Raw genomic sequence first — 16,579 nt, 5'->3', positions numbered from 1 at the left:
TCGTGTGCCAAAACACGTGCCGTCGCGTGCAATCTCTTGTATTTTCGCTGGTGGATCGGCATCGTCGAAGATGCTCAAGGACGTCGATTCAAACGCGATACTGTGTGAGTCGCGAAGGAACGATTCGTAAAGAAGGAATACTTTCTGGGTCACGGACGGCGTGCTTCGCTCTGTGTCTGTGCGTTGCTTGTTCTTGCAGTCTATTCGAGGAACGTTCACCTCGATTCCTTTTGCTCTGCCGATCGTTGAAAATTTTCTGCACAATCATAGAATGGATAGTAACAGAAGCTCATCAACGGGATGAAGAAGTACCTCGAACTGTGAGTCCCAGAAGAAAAGAAAATGAAAACGTTTCTCCTTCCTACGTGAGAACTTTTTCCATTACGGGAAGATCGTCGACAAACAAGAGAGCACACGGAGAGGCATAAGTTCCCTGCGTGTTTCGTCGATCGTAAACGATGATCGATCGCAAGCGATAACGCGAATGGAAACAGTTGACAATCCCAGTCTTTTATTGCGTTTAATTTACCGCACTTTCTACTACGAGATATTTTGTTAAGAGTATGTTATATAAAAGAATCGTATTGTATCGCTTTGTTGTTTCGACAAACCCTTTTAATGTTCTTGTTCTTTCTTTCTCATTTCGGTTTTCCTCCGTTTGTGTTTGTTCATTTACATTTTCTTTTGGAATGCATGCTTATGACGAAACTCATTAGGCCTTGCCTGAGGCCAATTTTCAGGAAATGCTTCCACACCGCGTACTACTTCCTCGACTATCCGCCCCGCAACGTGCCCACGCTTCAAGAATGGGAGAACAGCGAGCAGGATGGAGAACGTACCGCGGTCGCCATTCAGAAATTCGTACAACACGTTGCGAGTTTACACGCGGACGGGGACATCGGGTTCAGCAAGGAATACGAGTTCATTCAATCGGAAAGTGGCAAATTCACCGCAGAGAATTCCCAATACGTTGAGAACAAAGCGAAGAACCGATACTTGAATATATTGGCCTGTGAGTAGTACTATATGCATTTCTTTGATTTCCATATCAACAGCATCTTTTCTGCAAAATCTTTATTTCCATGAAAGAGCGTTTGGTTTCGACAGCTCCACGCAGCTCCTGTTTTTCTTCCTGCAGCTCACCGACGTCGAACTTCTATTTTTAACCAAGTTTCCCTTTCACCCTCGCGATATATCGCGAGGTTTAATTTCATTTCATGCAACAGAGTCGTAGAGTCTACGTTATCTCCCGCGCAGTGGCGATCGAGCACTCTGTTTAATCGATTAATTCGCAGCAATGGCACATTTCCGTCTTTTTCAAGGTTTCCTCTTCTTCGTCGGTACCAACGTTCCTCCGTTCGTTCGTCATCGAGCATGTAAGTTGGCGAAGGTTTCACGCATGTCGGGACAGAGACCGTGCACGATACGACAATTGTAATCGCGCGTATCGGAAGTCCGCAATCGTCAGAACGTCACTCAGCCTCGCGTGGAACTAGCCTCCAATAGAGCTGAAATTGCGCACAAGCTCGCTTTCTATTTCAAACGAAACGACTTTCATTTGATTCATGAAATCCCTGTCTCGCCGTACCTCGAGTACCGTAATATTATGTCTCGTCATCTCGTTAAAACCGATCAATGTAACACTACGCTTCCTTCGTTTAATGATGGAATAACCCTTTACCCTTGTTATTCGATACTAAAGATTGTACTATTTGTGGTAATCGATCGTATCTTATCTTATGTTAACACCAAGGTCGTTTATTAAGCTTTCAATGGAAGCAAGCGTATAAAGTGCAAGTTAAATTAAAGTTCAATCTTCCTCCGTCGTTTATACGTGATATCGTTTGTAACAATTCTACAGAATTATAATTCTACTTGTAATAATTCTGTTTTATTAGAATTTCAGCTAAGTAATATTCTTCTATGCGAAGATAAGATCGTCTAGTCTATCAGGAAAAGCGAGGAATGAAAATCTCTCGTGATTTTATACCGATAACGTATCGGCTTTTGCTGAGATAAGCGGAATGGCTGGTCTAAGTGAAATCGCGCGCGATTTAACGCGTCGAAATTCGCGATGCTGCGAGCTTCAACCGTTCGCGATGTTATCGGATTAACGAGTTGCTCTCGTTCGCTTTTAATGTGAGTGACCGGCAGCACTCTGCAACGAGGTCACAGATGCTTCGCGGCACTGCTCGTTAATGCCTATCAATGGTGATGGGTGAGAGAGAAAGAGGAGAGAATGGGAGACGATCACCTGGACGACCCGCAATGACGTTGATTCATGGTTTTTCAGAGTTTAACTAAACGTCCTGGATGAGAAAATAATACCAGTAACGGGATGCTTGACAGTGAGATGCGAGTTTGGAAAAAAATAAAATTAACGCTTTCAAATACTTAATTAATAATAACGTTAGCTTTTATTGCAAATTAATCGAATATATTACTAAATATTTTTTAAGTGTTCAAATGTTTTGGTAATTTATTTAATTGGCAGTGAAAAGTTACAGGAAGAAAATTTCTGTTCATAGACGACCATACTCGAGTGCAGTTGTTATCATGCGGTGGAGGACCCCCGAAGAAGGGTCACGATTACGTGAACGCGAATTACATCGACGGTTGGCAGCGTACGCGTGCGTATATTGGTACACAAGGACCTCTGCCACCGACTTTCGATGGGTTTTGGCGCATGGTATGGGAACAAAGGGTATCGATCGTCGTTATGATCACCAATCTCGTTGAACGTGGTCGTGTAAGTACCTCTACTATTTTACATACATTTAACTTGTATGTATTCTCTTATTTAACTCTTTCTGTCTTTTCCTGTTTACAGAAAAAATGTGATATGTACTGGCCTAAGAAGGGATCTGAGACTTATGGCTATATTCAAGTGACTCTATTGAGAGAGGATGTTATGGCTACGTACACCATTCGTACCCTTCAAATTCGTCACATGAAGGTTGATATATTTATAAGAAGTTTCATCGATAAATTCTTTCAAGACCTAAATGATGTTAATGTCTATAGGTCAAAAAGAAGAAGAATGGAGTCAACATGGGAGAACGTATCATTTGGCAATATCATTACACTGGATGGCCTGATCATGGTGTACCAGAACATCCGTTGCCGGTTCTGAGTTTCATCCGGAAATCTTCCAATGCCAATCCTCCGGATGCAGGACCAATCGTTGTTCACTGCAGGTAGAGATAAGCGAACACTTTTAACTACAATACTGTAAGCAGTATAAAAGATACAAATATAGTCATGAACTAATATTGTTTCTATTATAGCGCTGGCGTCGGCCGTACAGGTACCTATATTGTAATTGACGCTATGCTGAAACAGGCCAAGTGCAAGAACGAAGTGAACGTATTTGGATTCCTAAAACACATCCGCACACAGCGGAATTTCTTGGTCCAAACCGAGGAACAATACGTGTTCATTCATCATGCTTTACAAGAGGCTATTGAAAGCGGTGAAACTAATATCGAGGCAAACAATCTATTAGAATATGTTCAAGACATGCTGAATCCTAATAACTCCAATATCGAGGCATGGAACAACCTTGAAGCTCAGTACAAGGTACTGTTTATAGAATAGAATAAATACTATATTCTAGGTTCTCTTATATGTATATTAATACGATCTTTACAATTATATTTTCAGCTGGTGACTTCATGGAAACCGAAAGAATTCAATCTTGTCTCCGCGATCAAACCGTGCAATCTTCACAAGAATCGTAACCAAGACGTTATTTCAATCGAAACAGCTCGCGTTCATCTAACGCCGAAGCCCGGAATCGATGGAAGTGACTATATCAACGCTACATGGATTGCTGGTAAATAATCGTTCGAAATTATTCAAATTCGATATTACGTTGAACGCGAAGCAAATTTGTTCGTTTCCAGGCTTCCATCGCAATCGTGAATTCATCATTACCCAACATCCAATGGAAAATACAATCATGGAGTTCTGGCAAATGATGTGGGATTACAATGCGCAAACTGTAGTTATGCTAACCGAATGCGACGAAGTAAATGGAGATTTTGTTCAATACACCGTATCTTTAAGGTTGAACTATTCAGTAACACTAAATGATAATTAAATAATTCACAGGAATATCCCGAATTTTGGCCTACCGAGGGAAAAGATTTAGAGTCAGAGACATTTCGCGTACGATTTTGTGGAATCAAGGAAACCGCGAGCGGGATGATCTTGCGCGAAGTTGCGGTCCGTTCTCTGCAAGACGATTACGAATTGAGTGCCAAAATCGTCCAAGGACCGCGTTCCCAACCTGGCTTCTGGCCACACAACACCAATCCGAGACCACTTGTAACCTTGATTCACGATTTACATCGGGATTACCAAAACGGCCCTATTGTCGTAATGGATAGGTAATTTTCTGCAAATATTATTATTTCATGAACTTATAATGAATATAGAAATAACGCTGATCGTTATTGGTACCAGGTTCGGTGGCGTCGAGGCTGCAATCTTTATTCTGCTCACCACATTGAATAAGCAACTAGAGTTCGAGGATAGTGCTGATATTTATATGTTCGCGAAGTTATTGTACATGAAACGACCTGGAGTCTTCCGATCAAAGGTATACTTCGCAACCTATAATTTTATCCTTTATCAAATTTCATTTGGAAAATATTTACAATATTAAAACCGTTTTTTGCTCTTCATAGGAGGATTACGCGCTATTGTATCAATGTCTGGAGACAATGCTGTCATCAAAAACTCACGACGAGCCGGATCTATACTCGATGGCCAATGGTCACGTGTCCACGATAACAGATCCTACCGACGTACCTACCTCGTCGATGCAACACATGCAGATGGACTATTCTCCCAAACCAACAATGATCAGAGAATACGCGACGGTGGAAGTGAACTCCATGTCCGATTATTCTATTCCAATTCGAGTGGATCACTCGATAGAACCGTGTAGTAGTAGAAGCAGCGAGAGCTGCATGTTCGCCCACACGGGAAACGAGCACGAGAAAAACATAGTTATGACCCATCGGAATGTAAGCTATCACAATCATCCGGGCAGTGTCTCCGTTATTGTTGATGCGAACGGTTACGTGACGAATGGCAGCATGCGTATGAGACCAGAGGGTATGGAGTCGAGCTGCAAAATGTTGCCTCAATGATGCCTGCCGATCTTCGGTTGCAGTGTTTCCTCGAGCCGGTCAGAACCGCTGTAACCGATCGAGCTACTCACTGCCCGAAGTGTAATCCTGATTCTGTGAGTAGCCACCCTGTATATAACGTTCGAATGCTTCTATCCCTCAAGCATAGAAATATATAAATATTTCATATTTTTCAATAATTCCAATGTAGATACGCATACAATCCTTCTATGATTTATGAACAATCGTAACGTCCATGTATCAACCAGTATTTTCCAACTATAAAGAAACACATGTCGACTATCATCTTCGTAGATCAAGGTCTTCACGAATGTAGTTCTAACTGTAGAGCATTTATAAAGTATTTATAAACGTTCTTTTTCTATTACATAGGCTACAGCGCAAGGAGTTCCAAATTGGACACGTCTTCGCACAAACGGAAGAACGGCAAATCGATTCTAGGATCAGCCTGAAGAGGATTCTCAAGCACCTTTAGTGTAAATAATTGACCGCGTTAGCTTATGCGCGTGTACGTGTACACTCTCGAGGACATCGAATGACGAGGGTACGCGTACACGCGGTATAGAAAAAAAGAAAATGAGGGTCCTGTTTTTGGTGTTGCTGGGTGCCAAAAACCACTTGTTAAAGCACGCCACCCTGGACCTTCGTTTAATGTTGTTCATCGTGTAAGTGTACACTACTCGTTTTTTTGTACATACCCACACAGACACATTTTCGCGCGTATCGTGCACATAACATACTTACATAACTTTACTCATCACGCGTACACGCACTTCACCCTACGACCATACACATACACACGCACGTATATTTAAATGTACGTGAAACACCTTTATATAAGTTGGATCATATTCGATCACTTCTTTACCAAAGAATCGTTTATATTCGCTCTCGTTTCGTTTTAAGTCCCTTTCTAAGGTTTCATCGTTCAGCCGAAGACTGACCAATCGAATTCGCACTGTCGTGCGCGCGTTGCAATCTATAAATAGAACCCACTATCGTTTCTTACTTTATAATTAAAGAAGAACATCGCGCCAATCAAATTCGATATGCTTCCATCCCTCTGTCTCTTTTCGCTGCAGCGAACATGCAATGTCACAAGGAATTGAAGATCCAAACATTGTTCGTAAACGCGTCGTCGTGCGTCTATTCGACTTTCTCGAGGTTGATGGAATGAGTTGTCCAGCGGAAGGCAAAATACGTTAAATAAAAAAGAAAGGATCAACGGATGAAAATCATGTGGACGGAACGCGATTAAAGTCGCGCAGGCGCGAGTATTTAACGATTTATCATGATCCGTGAGAATGATAGCAAACCGTGACCAATCGCAGCTCGATCGCTGTAAATTAACTCGGTGGAAAATAGATAACCGATAGCAAACGTGAAACCTGTTTTTACGAACGTATCATGTATGTACGCGAAGGAGAGAATGTGAGAGAGTAAGAGAATGCGAACAAATGTAGCTTGTTTATCATCCTATCTAATTAATTAATGTCGTAATCCATTCCTAACGTGTAAGATTTGAATTAAGCAAAACGTGGAAAATGTACCACGTTTACGTGAACTTTTCTTCATCGCGGTATTTCGTTGTCCCGCGTGATTTCCGACCTAGCCAATCGAGCATCGAGACGCGACAGAAAGACAAAGAACAAGCTACGACGACGACAATCTGAAGCGTTCGATAATTAACGAGATTAATTTCCAATCGTGATATCAGAGATGACCTTGATCGGTATATACCGAATCAACGGGGATTGAGCAGCTTTTAGACAAACGTTGTCCAAATTCATGTGATTCAGCGAGATTCTTCATTGTGATATAAAAAAGAAGAAAAAAAGTAAAAAAAAAAACAGAAAAAATAGAATTCGACGCTGTTGTGAAATTTATTCTAGCCACAAGTTCCTTTGCCACGCGGTCATTTTTCTATGAGATCTAACATCCGGAAGACTGTTCTCTCACCCAGAATTCTTATATACAATTATATGCGTATTGCTAAGTCAGCATAATTTACGTGATACGGAAACAATAACTGCCTGTGACACCTTCGATCCATCTTCTATACGTGTTTTTTACCATCTTATATACGTTGTGACTAATCGTTGACGAACGATCTATCGTCCTTCGTTTTTACATTTTACTGCCGATTAACGATCGACGACGTGAAAGTTTAACAAAAAAAAAAAGACGTGAAAAAAATCTCAAAAAAATCTGTATATGTATATGTGCATGTATGTAACCGTGTCCGTATTAATAAGACGTATGTAAACGTAATTCACGACTGAACGATTTTTTAAACTCGTTATCGGTTTTTAACTGGATGTCGATGTAGTCTACTTAAACGTAAAACCGTGCTTCTTCCTTCGGGCTGATCGACGCGATGGAACGAGGAACCAAGGTCATTTTACAGTGTAAATCATCACCGTTCTTATCACCGTTTTAATATTTGACGACACTCGACATACCTTTATCAGAACGAAGTCCAAACGTTGATCAGCGTGATTTGAAGCAGTTCGTTAAGGGATCCCGAAGGAAAATTATAAATCTTAAGGCTTAGATATAGTTCGCGCCGATGAGAGTATCAACGGGTTGTATTTCTTGCTAACTTTCGGACACATCAGCTAAGAAACGTAATGAGCGAAGAAAAGAGAGAGGAGGGAGGACGAAAAAGATGCAGAAGCGTATAAATTGATGTACGACAGTAGCGACATTCGACTACCCTTTGGTAGACCTATCTTTGGCTTTCTTGCCCTCTGTTTCACAAGAATGTACACTTTCGTTAAACGAATTTGATCCTAGAAATATGTTCATCATTTTTCGATCGATACGATCGTGAGTCTCATGTGCATCGTTTCGATAGATAAAGGAACGTTGTCGATGATTCAGTAACTAAGCGAGCGTAACCGCTTGGAGCCTTATGATGGAAGGCTTCTGACGAATCAGAGAAACCGAGCCGACGTCCAGCGTCGAGCACAGCGTTCATGGATGACGATCAAAGACTATTCGATTCTTTCTCGTTGATAATTGCGACTTGAATTATTTGAATCTCGATAGAGATTTTATTATAAAAATCGATTGATACATTTCGTAGAGAAAGAACGAATGGTAGTTGAGTCTTATGTATCATCCGATAAGATAGTAGAAAACGCTCGAGCTGGACAGAAACAATACGGTGCCTTCCTGCTCGTGAGCACAGGAAGGGAAGGCATCGCGAAAGTAGATAATTCCTTTGGGCCGATTGGGCCAGCGAATCCCTCCCTACAACGAGAAAGAGCTAAAAATGTCTGTACCATATGCGATATATTAATGTAATATCGGTTCCGCTGTAATTAGGGATAATTAGAACGCGAGATTGTTGTTGACTCGTGCAAAGACGTGTCTGGACGCCAACTATACACATCGTATATATACAAAGTATATACACCTGTATACAAAGCAACGGATGCACGCTATAATACCGCTGTTAAAAAGTGCATGGAGAATTGACGACGAGCTCTTTTAGCATAAAAATAGTACACCACCGAACGAACTGACTGTTGTTAACTTGCTTGAACGAGCGAAAATGAATCACACGACAAAACGCATCGTATACATAAAGAGAGAAAAAGGTATATATAAATATAAATATATATAAAAAATATAAATATATATAAATATAAATGCAAATATAAATATATTATATTCAGATATTTATGATATGAGAAGTGGAAAGCTACACATTGTAACGTCACGTTTCGAATCGCCGCGCGAGATACCGTGATTAGCATGCATGTGTGCGTACGTAGAATTTATTGAAATTTTCGCGGGTGTTCTCGAGAATTGAGCCGTGTGATAGAGTAATGGGCGGCTCGCGTGGACACCGTCACTTCAAGTCCCTCCTATCGACGCGGAACACGAAGGAAAATTCAAAAGAAACAACATTTTCCTCGCTTGCGTGATGTCACGGTACCTCGTCGAACGGTATCGAATACGAATCTGTACTGTATTTTACGATAAGCACCGTAAATTCTGAATGTACCTATACGGATACAAAAGAATGATATAAAAATGAGCTGAGAGGAAGAGTGTGTATGAGTACGAGTGTGCATGAGAAAGTAAGTAGATGTGCAACGAAGGATGTATGTGGATCGATCGATTCCTGAGAGGATCGGTCGTCGCATCGTTTATACATATATAAATATTATACATAATTAATTCGGAGGATAAACGAGATAGGTGTGTATAGAAAAATAATTTAGACTCTAGTCAGCATAACACAATCGTAATCGTCGACGCACACGTTTTCCTTGTTCATTTCGTTTCTTTTCTTACGTTGTCACGGGAGAACGCGTTATTCACGTCGTTCCCATCGTTGTTTCTCTGTACTCGATGCGTTCGGGTTTTTTTCCACACAAGAGACGAGTTGTAATGAACGCGTGGCTGCGTTTACGGCTGTTCGTTTGCTCGGAAGGGGTGCGTTGGCGCGGTGCGGACTAAAACAGTGCGACGTTCGTGGTAATTGTCGTTTCTGTTCTCCTCGTCTTTTCTTAATCCTATCTTTACTTTCACCTTTTTATAATTATCTTCTTTCACGTTGTTAGCAATAATTAAAAATAATTCCTCTGATTAATAATAAAGGATTCGATGCTTCTATCTCTTTTTCCTAAATGTTATTGTACACGAGCTTCCGTTACATATGTTTTGAAAAATCGTGATGAAGATTCTAGAATGATGCGATGAACGGACTGCAGACGCAGCCATCGAAAGCCCGATAGAAGATAAGTGTTCGATAATGTAAACGAGCGTGTAAACACGCGTATCGAAGGCCTACACGAACCTCGAAGTGTCGCTTGAAAATCTACGAAACGTTCGCGCGCGAGCCAAATCTTCGAAGAAAATTCGGGAACGCGTCGCGAATAGTTCGTTAATAAATGGCAACGAGTAAAGAAAAGTCGAACGCTTGATCGTACAGTCGACCAAAAGTCATTAGAGAATTAGCGAGGCAAAAATATCATGGGAGAAATCGGTTCTAGCGTTTAGAGGTAAATTTCAGGTCGACCACGATGTTACATTATTCGAATTAGAGAATCCGCGCGCGGGGAACGTACAACGTCACGCCACCGTAAGACTGCAAACACGACAAACAAACGAATTAAAGCAACAAAAAGAAAAAAAAAAGAAAAAAAATAAGAAAAGACCGCGACCGACAAGAACGGTGTTTTTTACGATTATTATAGTATATTACGATTATTAATACGTTTCCTTTCCGGCGTTAGTTTCCGCAGCATCGAGTCAATCGACGCGCGACATTTAAATGCAAGTATTCGCACAGGCCTACGATAAGAGAAACTCTTTATATACGTATCCATGATGTTTCACGTGTACACTAAATAAACAAGCATTAATTGTCATTCAGCTAATCGATGATCGGACATGACACGCGTAGCGCTCTAGAAAAAATATGGGACAATGATGATACACCGAGAAGCTTTTGCCACCTATCGAAATGGCGGAACGACTTTTCACTCGCGTTTCACACTTGCAATTGGCCTAATCGATGGATCCCATCATCTCCGACCTTTTTCATTCCTCGAACCCTGAAATTTTGGATGGCACGCTACTCCCGCTAGCACGGCGACGTCGTAATGGAACTGCATGGAAGACAAACGGAAATGCAGCGAGACGCTCTAAGAAGACGGATTTATGCGAAGGTTAATTTTCTGTTCGTCATGGATTCTAGCAATATTGCGTGCGTAATCAAAGCTAATCGAACGTGTAATTGACTGACTGAGTGTGCAAATAATTTTCCGCGATGATAGCTCGTTGGCGAACAGCATTCGCGTGTACACACTTTTATAATCGATCATTTTTCTTTCTAGTTAATCGTAATTCGCAACGGAACGACATCGAAGAAAATTTTCTCCACGTTCGCCAACCAGCGTTATACTAGTTTCTGAGAAATCGTGCTGCAGTTTCATTACGATTAGCATGCGATGTTTCAATTCGACATAGTACAAATTTTGCGAACTTGGAAAAACTCGAAGAACAAGATATATACATATAAATTGAAGAACAGCTGATAACTCGAACGATCAAGATTGGTACATGTCCGTTTACCTTAAACGATCGTACGATGCTTCGATTGTTTTCGAACACAGCTACGCTAAAGCGAGAAGTTGGAAGAAATGCACAGTGGAAACAGGCAAAAGATACACGTATGTCCTTTCACCGTAACAGTATCTTGACCAATTAAATACTAAGCTAGCATGGATGTATACACACTGAGATAAATGTTAACCAGTTACCTGCGTAATACTCAATGTTAAGTGTCGAACTGATGCTCGTTCAGATCTTTCTTGACGGCTGTCCTCGCTCGTGTGAACCTCACGGTTTTCTTTCTTCCATTTGCGCAAAACGAAACATTGCCAACGACTGTCTGCCAATCGTTTACGCGAATTTTTTAAACAAACGAAGAAAAAAAGAAGAAGGAAGCAAACGGAGCAAAACGAGAAAAAAAAAATGAAAAAACTTTAAGAAACATTCCACGCCCCTTTTTTTAGATGATCAACGAAACGAAACATTGTTTGACTGCCATATACATATTTTACGATAATTTTATAGACGAGAAAACGGGGTGGACACCGAACGACCGAGGCTCCACTCCGCGTTCCATGCGATCTACCATGATTCGAATGAAATAGTATCCCGTGTTTTCTGAATGCGAATTTTATTGTAATCTACCCTGGTTAAAACGAAGAAAAAAAATGCGACTACACGACACATACTGATATGCGAAAAACTATTGTCACAGCTAATAAGTGTGTGTTTTTTCTTTGTTGTATACGTATCCGCCGTGTAGAAAAGTAGCGAATCCCCGCTCCAGCTCTCCACCCCTTCTCTGATGCGATCATTGTTGCAATCGATATCCCACAAGTATGTTGTAGTAATATACACTTCTTACTATCGAAAAAAAATCGTGAGTCATTCATTGCATCGATCGTAAAATTATAAATCGCGCCACATACTGCGCCCATAGCCGACGACCAGTATTTTCTTTTCCTCACATATTAATTTCTTTTGCATTTGTTGATCAAAGTAGATGGAATTATCGTTAAGGACGCACGCATAATTTGTTTTTAGATTTAGGGCTTCCTTTTTCTGTGACAGTGACAGTCTTGCTATTGATTATTGATCTTTCTTTGTTCTTTCCATATTGTTCCTACCTAATTTGTTTCTTGGTATTAAATGCGTATACTAGTAAAAAGTTAATATAATGGAAAATAGTACATTGTTTCATTCAAAGTAAGAAAAATAAGACTTCTGTGCATTCCGGATTGTTTGCATGATATGCAAATAATAAATTAAAGATGTATGAGAGATGAATGAGACTTAAGGTCATGAAGCTCTTCATCGTTATCGACGGTGGGAATTTAGGAATTTATCAAGTGACGGTAAAGGTAAGTACAAAGGTGGCGTTTGCGATTATTCTCCGGCAACTGATATCGTTATAACAACAAGGATTAGAGAATTATTACAAAGATATGATTGAATCTACTAACTTATTCATTAACAAGAAATTTTTAATTTTTTATGTGCTTCGGTCGATATTAAAGCGATGTGGAATCAATAAAACATGTTGAAATACATCGTTTATCACATACGATAACGTAGCGATTCTGTCTCCAGATAAATTCCAGAATCGAATTACCGTCCTCTGGAAATACGACTGACGTGCAACTGATAAGCGCTAGTAATTAAGCTGATTGACGTCTTGTTTATGACCGCGTCTATAGCCACAAATTGTCATTTTAACGAATCACTGTTCTCGCCTGAAAGGCAACCGATCGGTGGGAATTCCGAATTCGCTTCGAAGCTATCTATCTCTTCGATCGGCACTTAACGAAGTGCCACATCAATCGTCGATGAATTTAAATCCGAAATCAATAAATTCCTTCGGAATCTATAGAAAACAAAATAAAATACTCTTATTTACATTCTTTGGTATTTTCGATGCCGCATAGGTAAAGGTTCACGAAAGAAATTACACTGGTGATTAGCTTTTTTCCGGTTTTTCTTACAAAAATACCTCTTTATTGTAAATGGATCGTCGACGGTAGTTACACGGAAAGACAGTCATCCATCCACAGAGAAGCGTTGGGGAATCCCGACAATCTCAACGGCGAGGAAATTTTCTTTTTTGCGTTTCATATTTTTTTTACATTTTTGCTTTTTTGAATTAACACTCATCATGCTTTGGCATCTTTATTATTTTTACGTGTTGTGTCTGTATGTGTGTACGTGTGACTGTGTCTCTTATGCGATATATCGTGTTTTTTTTTTTATTCGTTTCATTAAGTTTTGCGGTTTCATTTTAGTTTTACTTCATTTTTTTTCTTCGAATATTTGATTAACACATTTAGACAGTGATAGTGAAGTCTTTAGGTGATTTCGAGAGCGAGTTAGAAGGAAAACCCGTCCTCTTCCTGTGGAGCTTCAGTTTCATGTCGATATCGCACTCCGCTTCGCTGGTCTCGTGCGCGTCCGTGAAACCTGTCGGCGGCTTCAGTTCCAACGTAGACAGCTCGCTGCCCCAGTCCTCTTCCTTCCTTGCCATTCTGGACGACCCGGGTTCCTCCAGCAGGCACAACGACTCTACGGACTTCCTCGGGCTCGGATCTTTCCCCAGCCGATCGCAAGATCCAGGCCTCGACGGTTGACTCGGCGATGCTCCCCTCGAATACGAATGCATCCCGGATTCCGAGAGCTTCATCACAGGGCGTAGTATTCCCGGTACACGACCGTCCATCCCCATATCGGGCGTTGCTCCTTGATTCCTGTAAATTTAACAATTCCGTATGATACGACATTGAACGTGTTATAACAATAGGCATTTTTAATAACAAATTTCCAGAACGAGATGAGAGTGGATTAAGCATCGATCAGGATGTTACGTTAAAAAAGATCAAAGTTATATCGATGGCGATTAGACTCTTTTTTACTCTTTCCTTTTATGCTTTTTTTTCATAGCCAGTATATTAAAAAGGGAAAAATATTTTTGGGAGAGCTGAATAATAATGAATAAAGATGCTTATACATTTTTAGGAAATATAGAAAAAACATGCAAATATATGTAAAATATTCAGTGTAAAATATTCGTTATAACATTTAAAGGGTAAAATAAGTTCTCTATAGCAGTTTCATCTCTCTAGCTGTGTTCAAAAAGATATAAATTTGTATAAACATCCACAGTATAATGATAAATACACGGTAGAACTCTATTTATCTGAATTCAACGATAGTGAAAGAGCTCATATAATAGGAGTTCCTTGATTCCGTCCATTACTTACAATTTTCCATTCGTGTGTATAATACGAGTTCACGTTTCTACAAGTAGATTCGTTCAATAGAAGTTCACTTAACGAGGTACTAAGATATCGTATCCATGAATTAAGTTCTACCATATATACAGTATACAGACTCAAAGGAAATGGATGAACCAGAAAAAGATTATATCGCTAATAATAGAATTAATAAAATTAATATTCGTTTAGAAAGTTTGACAGGTAATCGAATGAAAATGACTCGTAGTACAATCCATAGGAATATTTCTGCGGGTTATCGTACCTTTGCTTCTCGAGCCTCGGGAAGGTCTTCCTCTCAGAAATTGGTGACGGCTCGGTTGATGTACTTGATTCGTGCGTGTGGTACAGCACATCTGGAAGGTGCACGCGAGACACGTTGATGCGAGAAACGTGAGACGTTAGTGGCGACCTGGATGCTGTTTAAGGCTGTTGCCGGCGTCGACACAGAAAATCGAATACTAACTTACTATGATGAACCGGCCTCGGGACCAGGGCTAGTCGCTGCTCCCTCTGCCCGATCGAATTCGGCCCCGGGGATCGCGTCATTATCGACGCCGGCCCGGAGTCGTCCAGGTGATTCGACGACTCGGTGCGACTGCTGGTACCGACCTCCGTGTCGCTGTCCGAGCCTAGTGTATCGTACTCCTCCGATTCTGACTTGAACGATTTCGACTTCCGCCGCGCCCTCCCTCGTACCTTTGTATACTGCTCCATGTCGCACTGCAACGTGTAAAAGTTACCTACGTTCTTTGGTATAAGCCTCAACATTAGAAGCTACATACAAACATCTCAATGACGTTCAATGCCATTAAATGAAATGGCTGCATATACATAAGATATGGGGGTTGTTCTTCAATGAAAGTAACTGTATGGAGTTAGCTTCGTGATATTGAACAGTAATAAATTAGCTGCTATATACACGAACGTCTGCGTATCGAATAGTAATTTGAACAGTCAAGAACTATTTACTATCTATGATATAGCGTAGTAGTTAGAACAGAGGAATTTGTGTACGTAGTTCTAATTCAATGGCGAGGTATATTAAATAATCTTTTTTATTTTATATTTCATTCGCCCTTAATATTTTTTAAACTCCCACTTAAAGCTTGTTTAGAGACGAGCGAAGAAGAGAAAGAAAAATTTTCGATTACCTACCCTGGCTGGCTAGCTGCAGGGAAAATGCAAATCGAAGTAACCGCAGCTAAGAGGACACTGTTGTGTACGTATACGATTATTTCACCAGTTTGCAGAGCCAGATTCTCTATTGATGTTCGAGGTAAGTAACAAGTTTTCCGACCACACAGAGGCAAGCACATTTACTTGAAAGGAAAGTCTCGCCAGATCTAACGTAAGCTCGGGCACGATACATAAATGGAAGTCGTCTTACATTTATACGCGAGATCGAGTGCAGGCTACTTTGATCTCTCGGGATATCCGCCTACGTGTATACAAGCAATATATCATCGACCTGATCTCTCACGCTCGTACACAAGGATATATCGTTCCATCCTTCCCGATGAAGAGACATTTCTTTCCCGTAACGCGCCAGGTATGCACGAATGTGAGACACGCGCACAGAAGAGAAGGATACAACCTTTTCGATCGATTAAATTACTCCGTGTGTAGGAGCCACGGAAAGTACATCCGTTTGAAAAGGTCTCTTCTCGCCATCTTCGAAACGTTTCTTTATCGAATTTCGTCGACAGTTATTTATGATCGGTACTCGTACCTGATTGCCTTGCAGCATCGTTTCGCTACGTTCGTAGTAGAACGCCTGTCGCATCGGGTTCGCCGACAGGTTTTCCTGCTCGGGCAGATTGAAGGTGGCGTACGGATAAATGTCTTCGGAATATTCGGGTATTCTTTCCAGCGCGCTCACCTCGCGACAGGGTGACTGCTGGCCCGGTTTCCTCACGGTCGCGTAGTATTGTTCCCTCTGCTCCATGTTATGCTTGTTCTCCAGCGCAGCCTGCGTTTGCGAATTCGGATCGTTCGCTCGACCAGATCTTTCCGCGTCTGCAATAATCGCGATTAATTAACACGTTTCTGTGTGATTATCCGTTTACGCCATGCGATGTGACC

At 40.9% G+C, this 16,579-nt stretch overlaps 2 protein-coding genes across 11 annotated transcripts in view; one reads left to right on the top strand and one right to left on the bottom strand.

The window, feature by feature from the left end:
* Nucleotides 1–9,788, top strand: part of LOC132907998 (tyrosine-protein phosphatase 99A-like) — a 423,216-nt gene extending 413,428 nt beyond the window's left edge. For 2 of the 4 annotated variants that reach the window (XM_060961500.1, XM_060961499.1), the window contains exons 10-20: nucleotides 717–1,012; nucleotides 2,529–2,749; nucleotides 2,831–2,956; nucleotides 3,025–3,197; nucleotides 3,288–3,579; nucleotides 3,664–3,835; nucleotides 3,906–4,030; nucleotides 4,114–4,391; nucleotides 4,468–4,603; nucleotides 4,692–5,254; nucleotides 5,532–9,788. In XM_060961500.1, coding sequence (XP_060817483.1) covers nucleotides 717–1,012; nucleotides 2,529–2,749; nucleotides 2,831–2,956; nucleotides 3,025–3,197; nucleotides 3,288–3,579; nucleotides 3,664–3,835; nucleotides 3,906–4,030; nucleotides 4,114–4,391; nucleotides 4,468–4,603; nucleotides 4,692–5,159 — 2,287 coding nt within the window. In that variant the 3' untranslated portion in view covers nucleotides 5,160–5,254; nucleotides 5,532–9,788. The remainder of the gene's footprint in view (nucleotides 1–716; nucleotides 1,013–2,528; nucleotides 2,750–2,830; nucleotides 2,957–3,024; nucleotides 3,198–3,287; nucleotides 3,580–3,663; nucleotides 3,836–3,905; nucleotides 4,031–4,113; nucleotides 4,392–4,467; nucleotides 4,604–4,691; nucleotides 5,255–5,531) is intronic. The other 2 variants (XM_060961501.1, XM_060961502.1) reach the window with 2 other exon arrangements.
* Nucleotides 9,789–13,188: 3,400 nt separating this feature from the next.
* Nucleotides 13,189–16,579, bottom strand: part of LOC132907996 (cell adhesion molecule Dscam2-like) — a 162,818-nt gene continuing 159,427 nt past the window's right edge. For 3 of the 7 annotated variants that reach the window (XM_060961492.1, XM_060961494.1, XM_060961497.1), the window contains 4 exons: nucleotides 16,227–16,513; nucleotides 14,965–15,217; nucleotides 14,760–14,850; nucleotides 13,189–13,969 (listed from right to left, as the gene is read on the bottom strand). In XM_060961492.1, coding sequence (XP_060817475.1) covers nucleotides 13,552–13,969; nucleotides 14,760–14,850; nucleotides 14,965–15,217; nucleotides 16,227–16,513 — 1,049 coding nt within the window. In that variant the 3' untranslated portion in view covers nucleotides 13,189–13,551. Of the gene's footprint in view, nucleotides 13,970–14,759; nucleotides 14,851–14,960; nucleotides 15,218–16,226; nucleotides 16,514–16,579 lie in introns of all 7 variants that reach the window. The other 4 variants (XM_060961496.1, XM_060961495.1, XM_060961493.1 and 1 more) reach the window with 4 other exon arrangements.

Source organism: Bombus pascuorum, chromosome 6, assembly GCF_905332965.1.
Source record: "Bombus pascuorum chromosome 6, iyBomPasc1.1, whole genome shotgun sequence".
Classification (NCBI taxonomy): domain Eukaryota; kingdom Metazoa; phylum Arthropoda; class Insecta; order Hymenoptera; family Apidae; genus Bombus; species Bombus pascuorum.
This window is presented reverse-complemented; position numbering and strand designations above follow the sequence as displayed.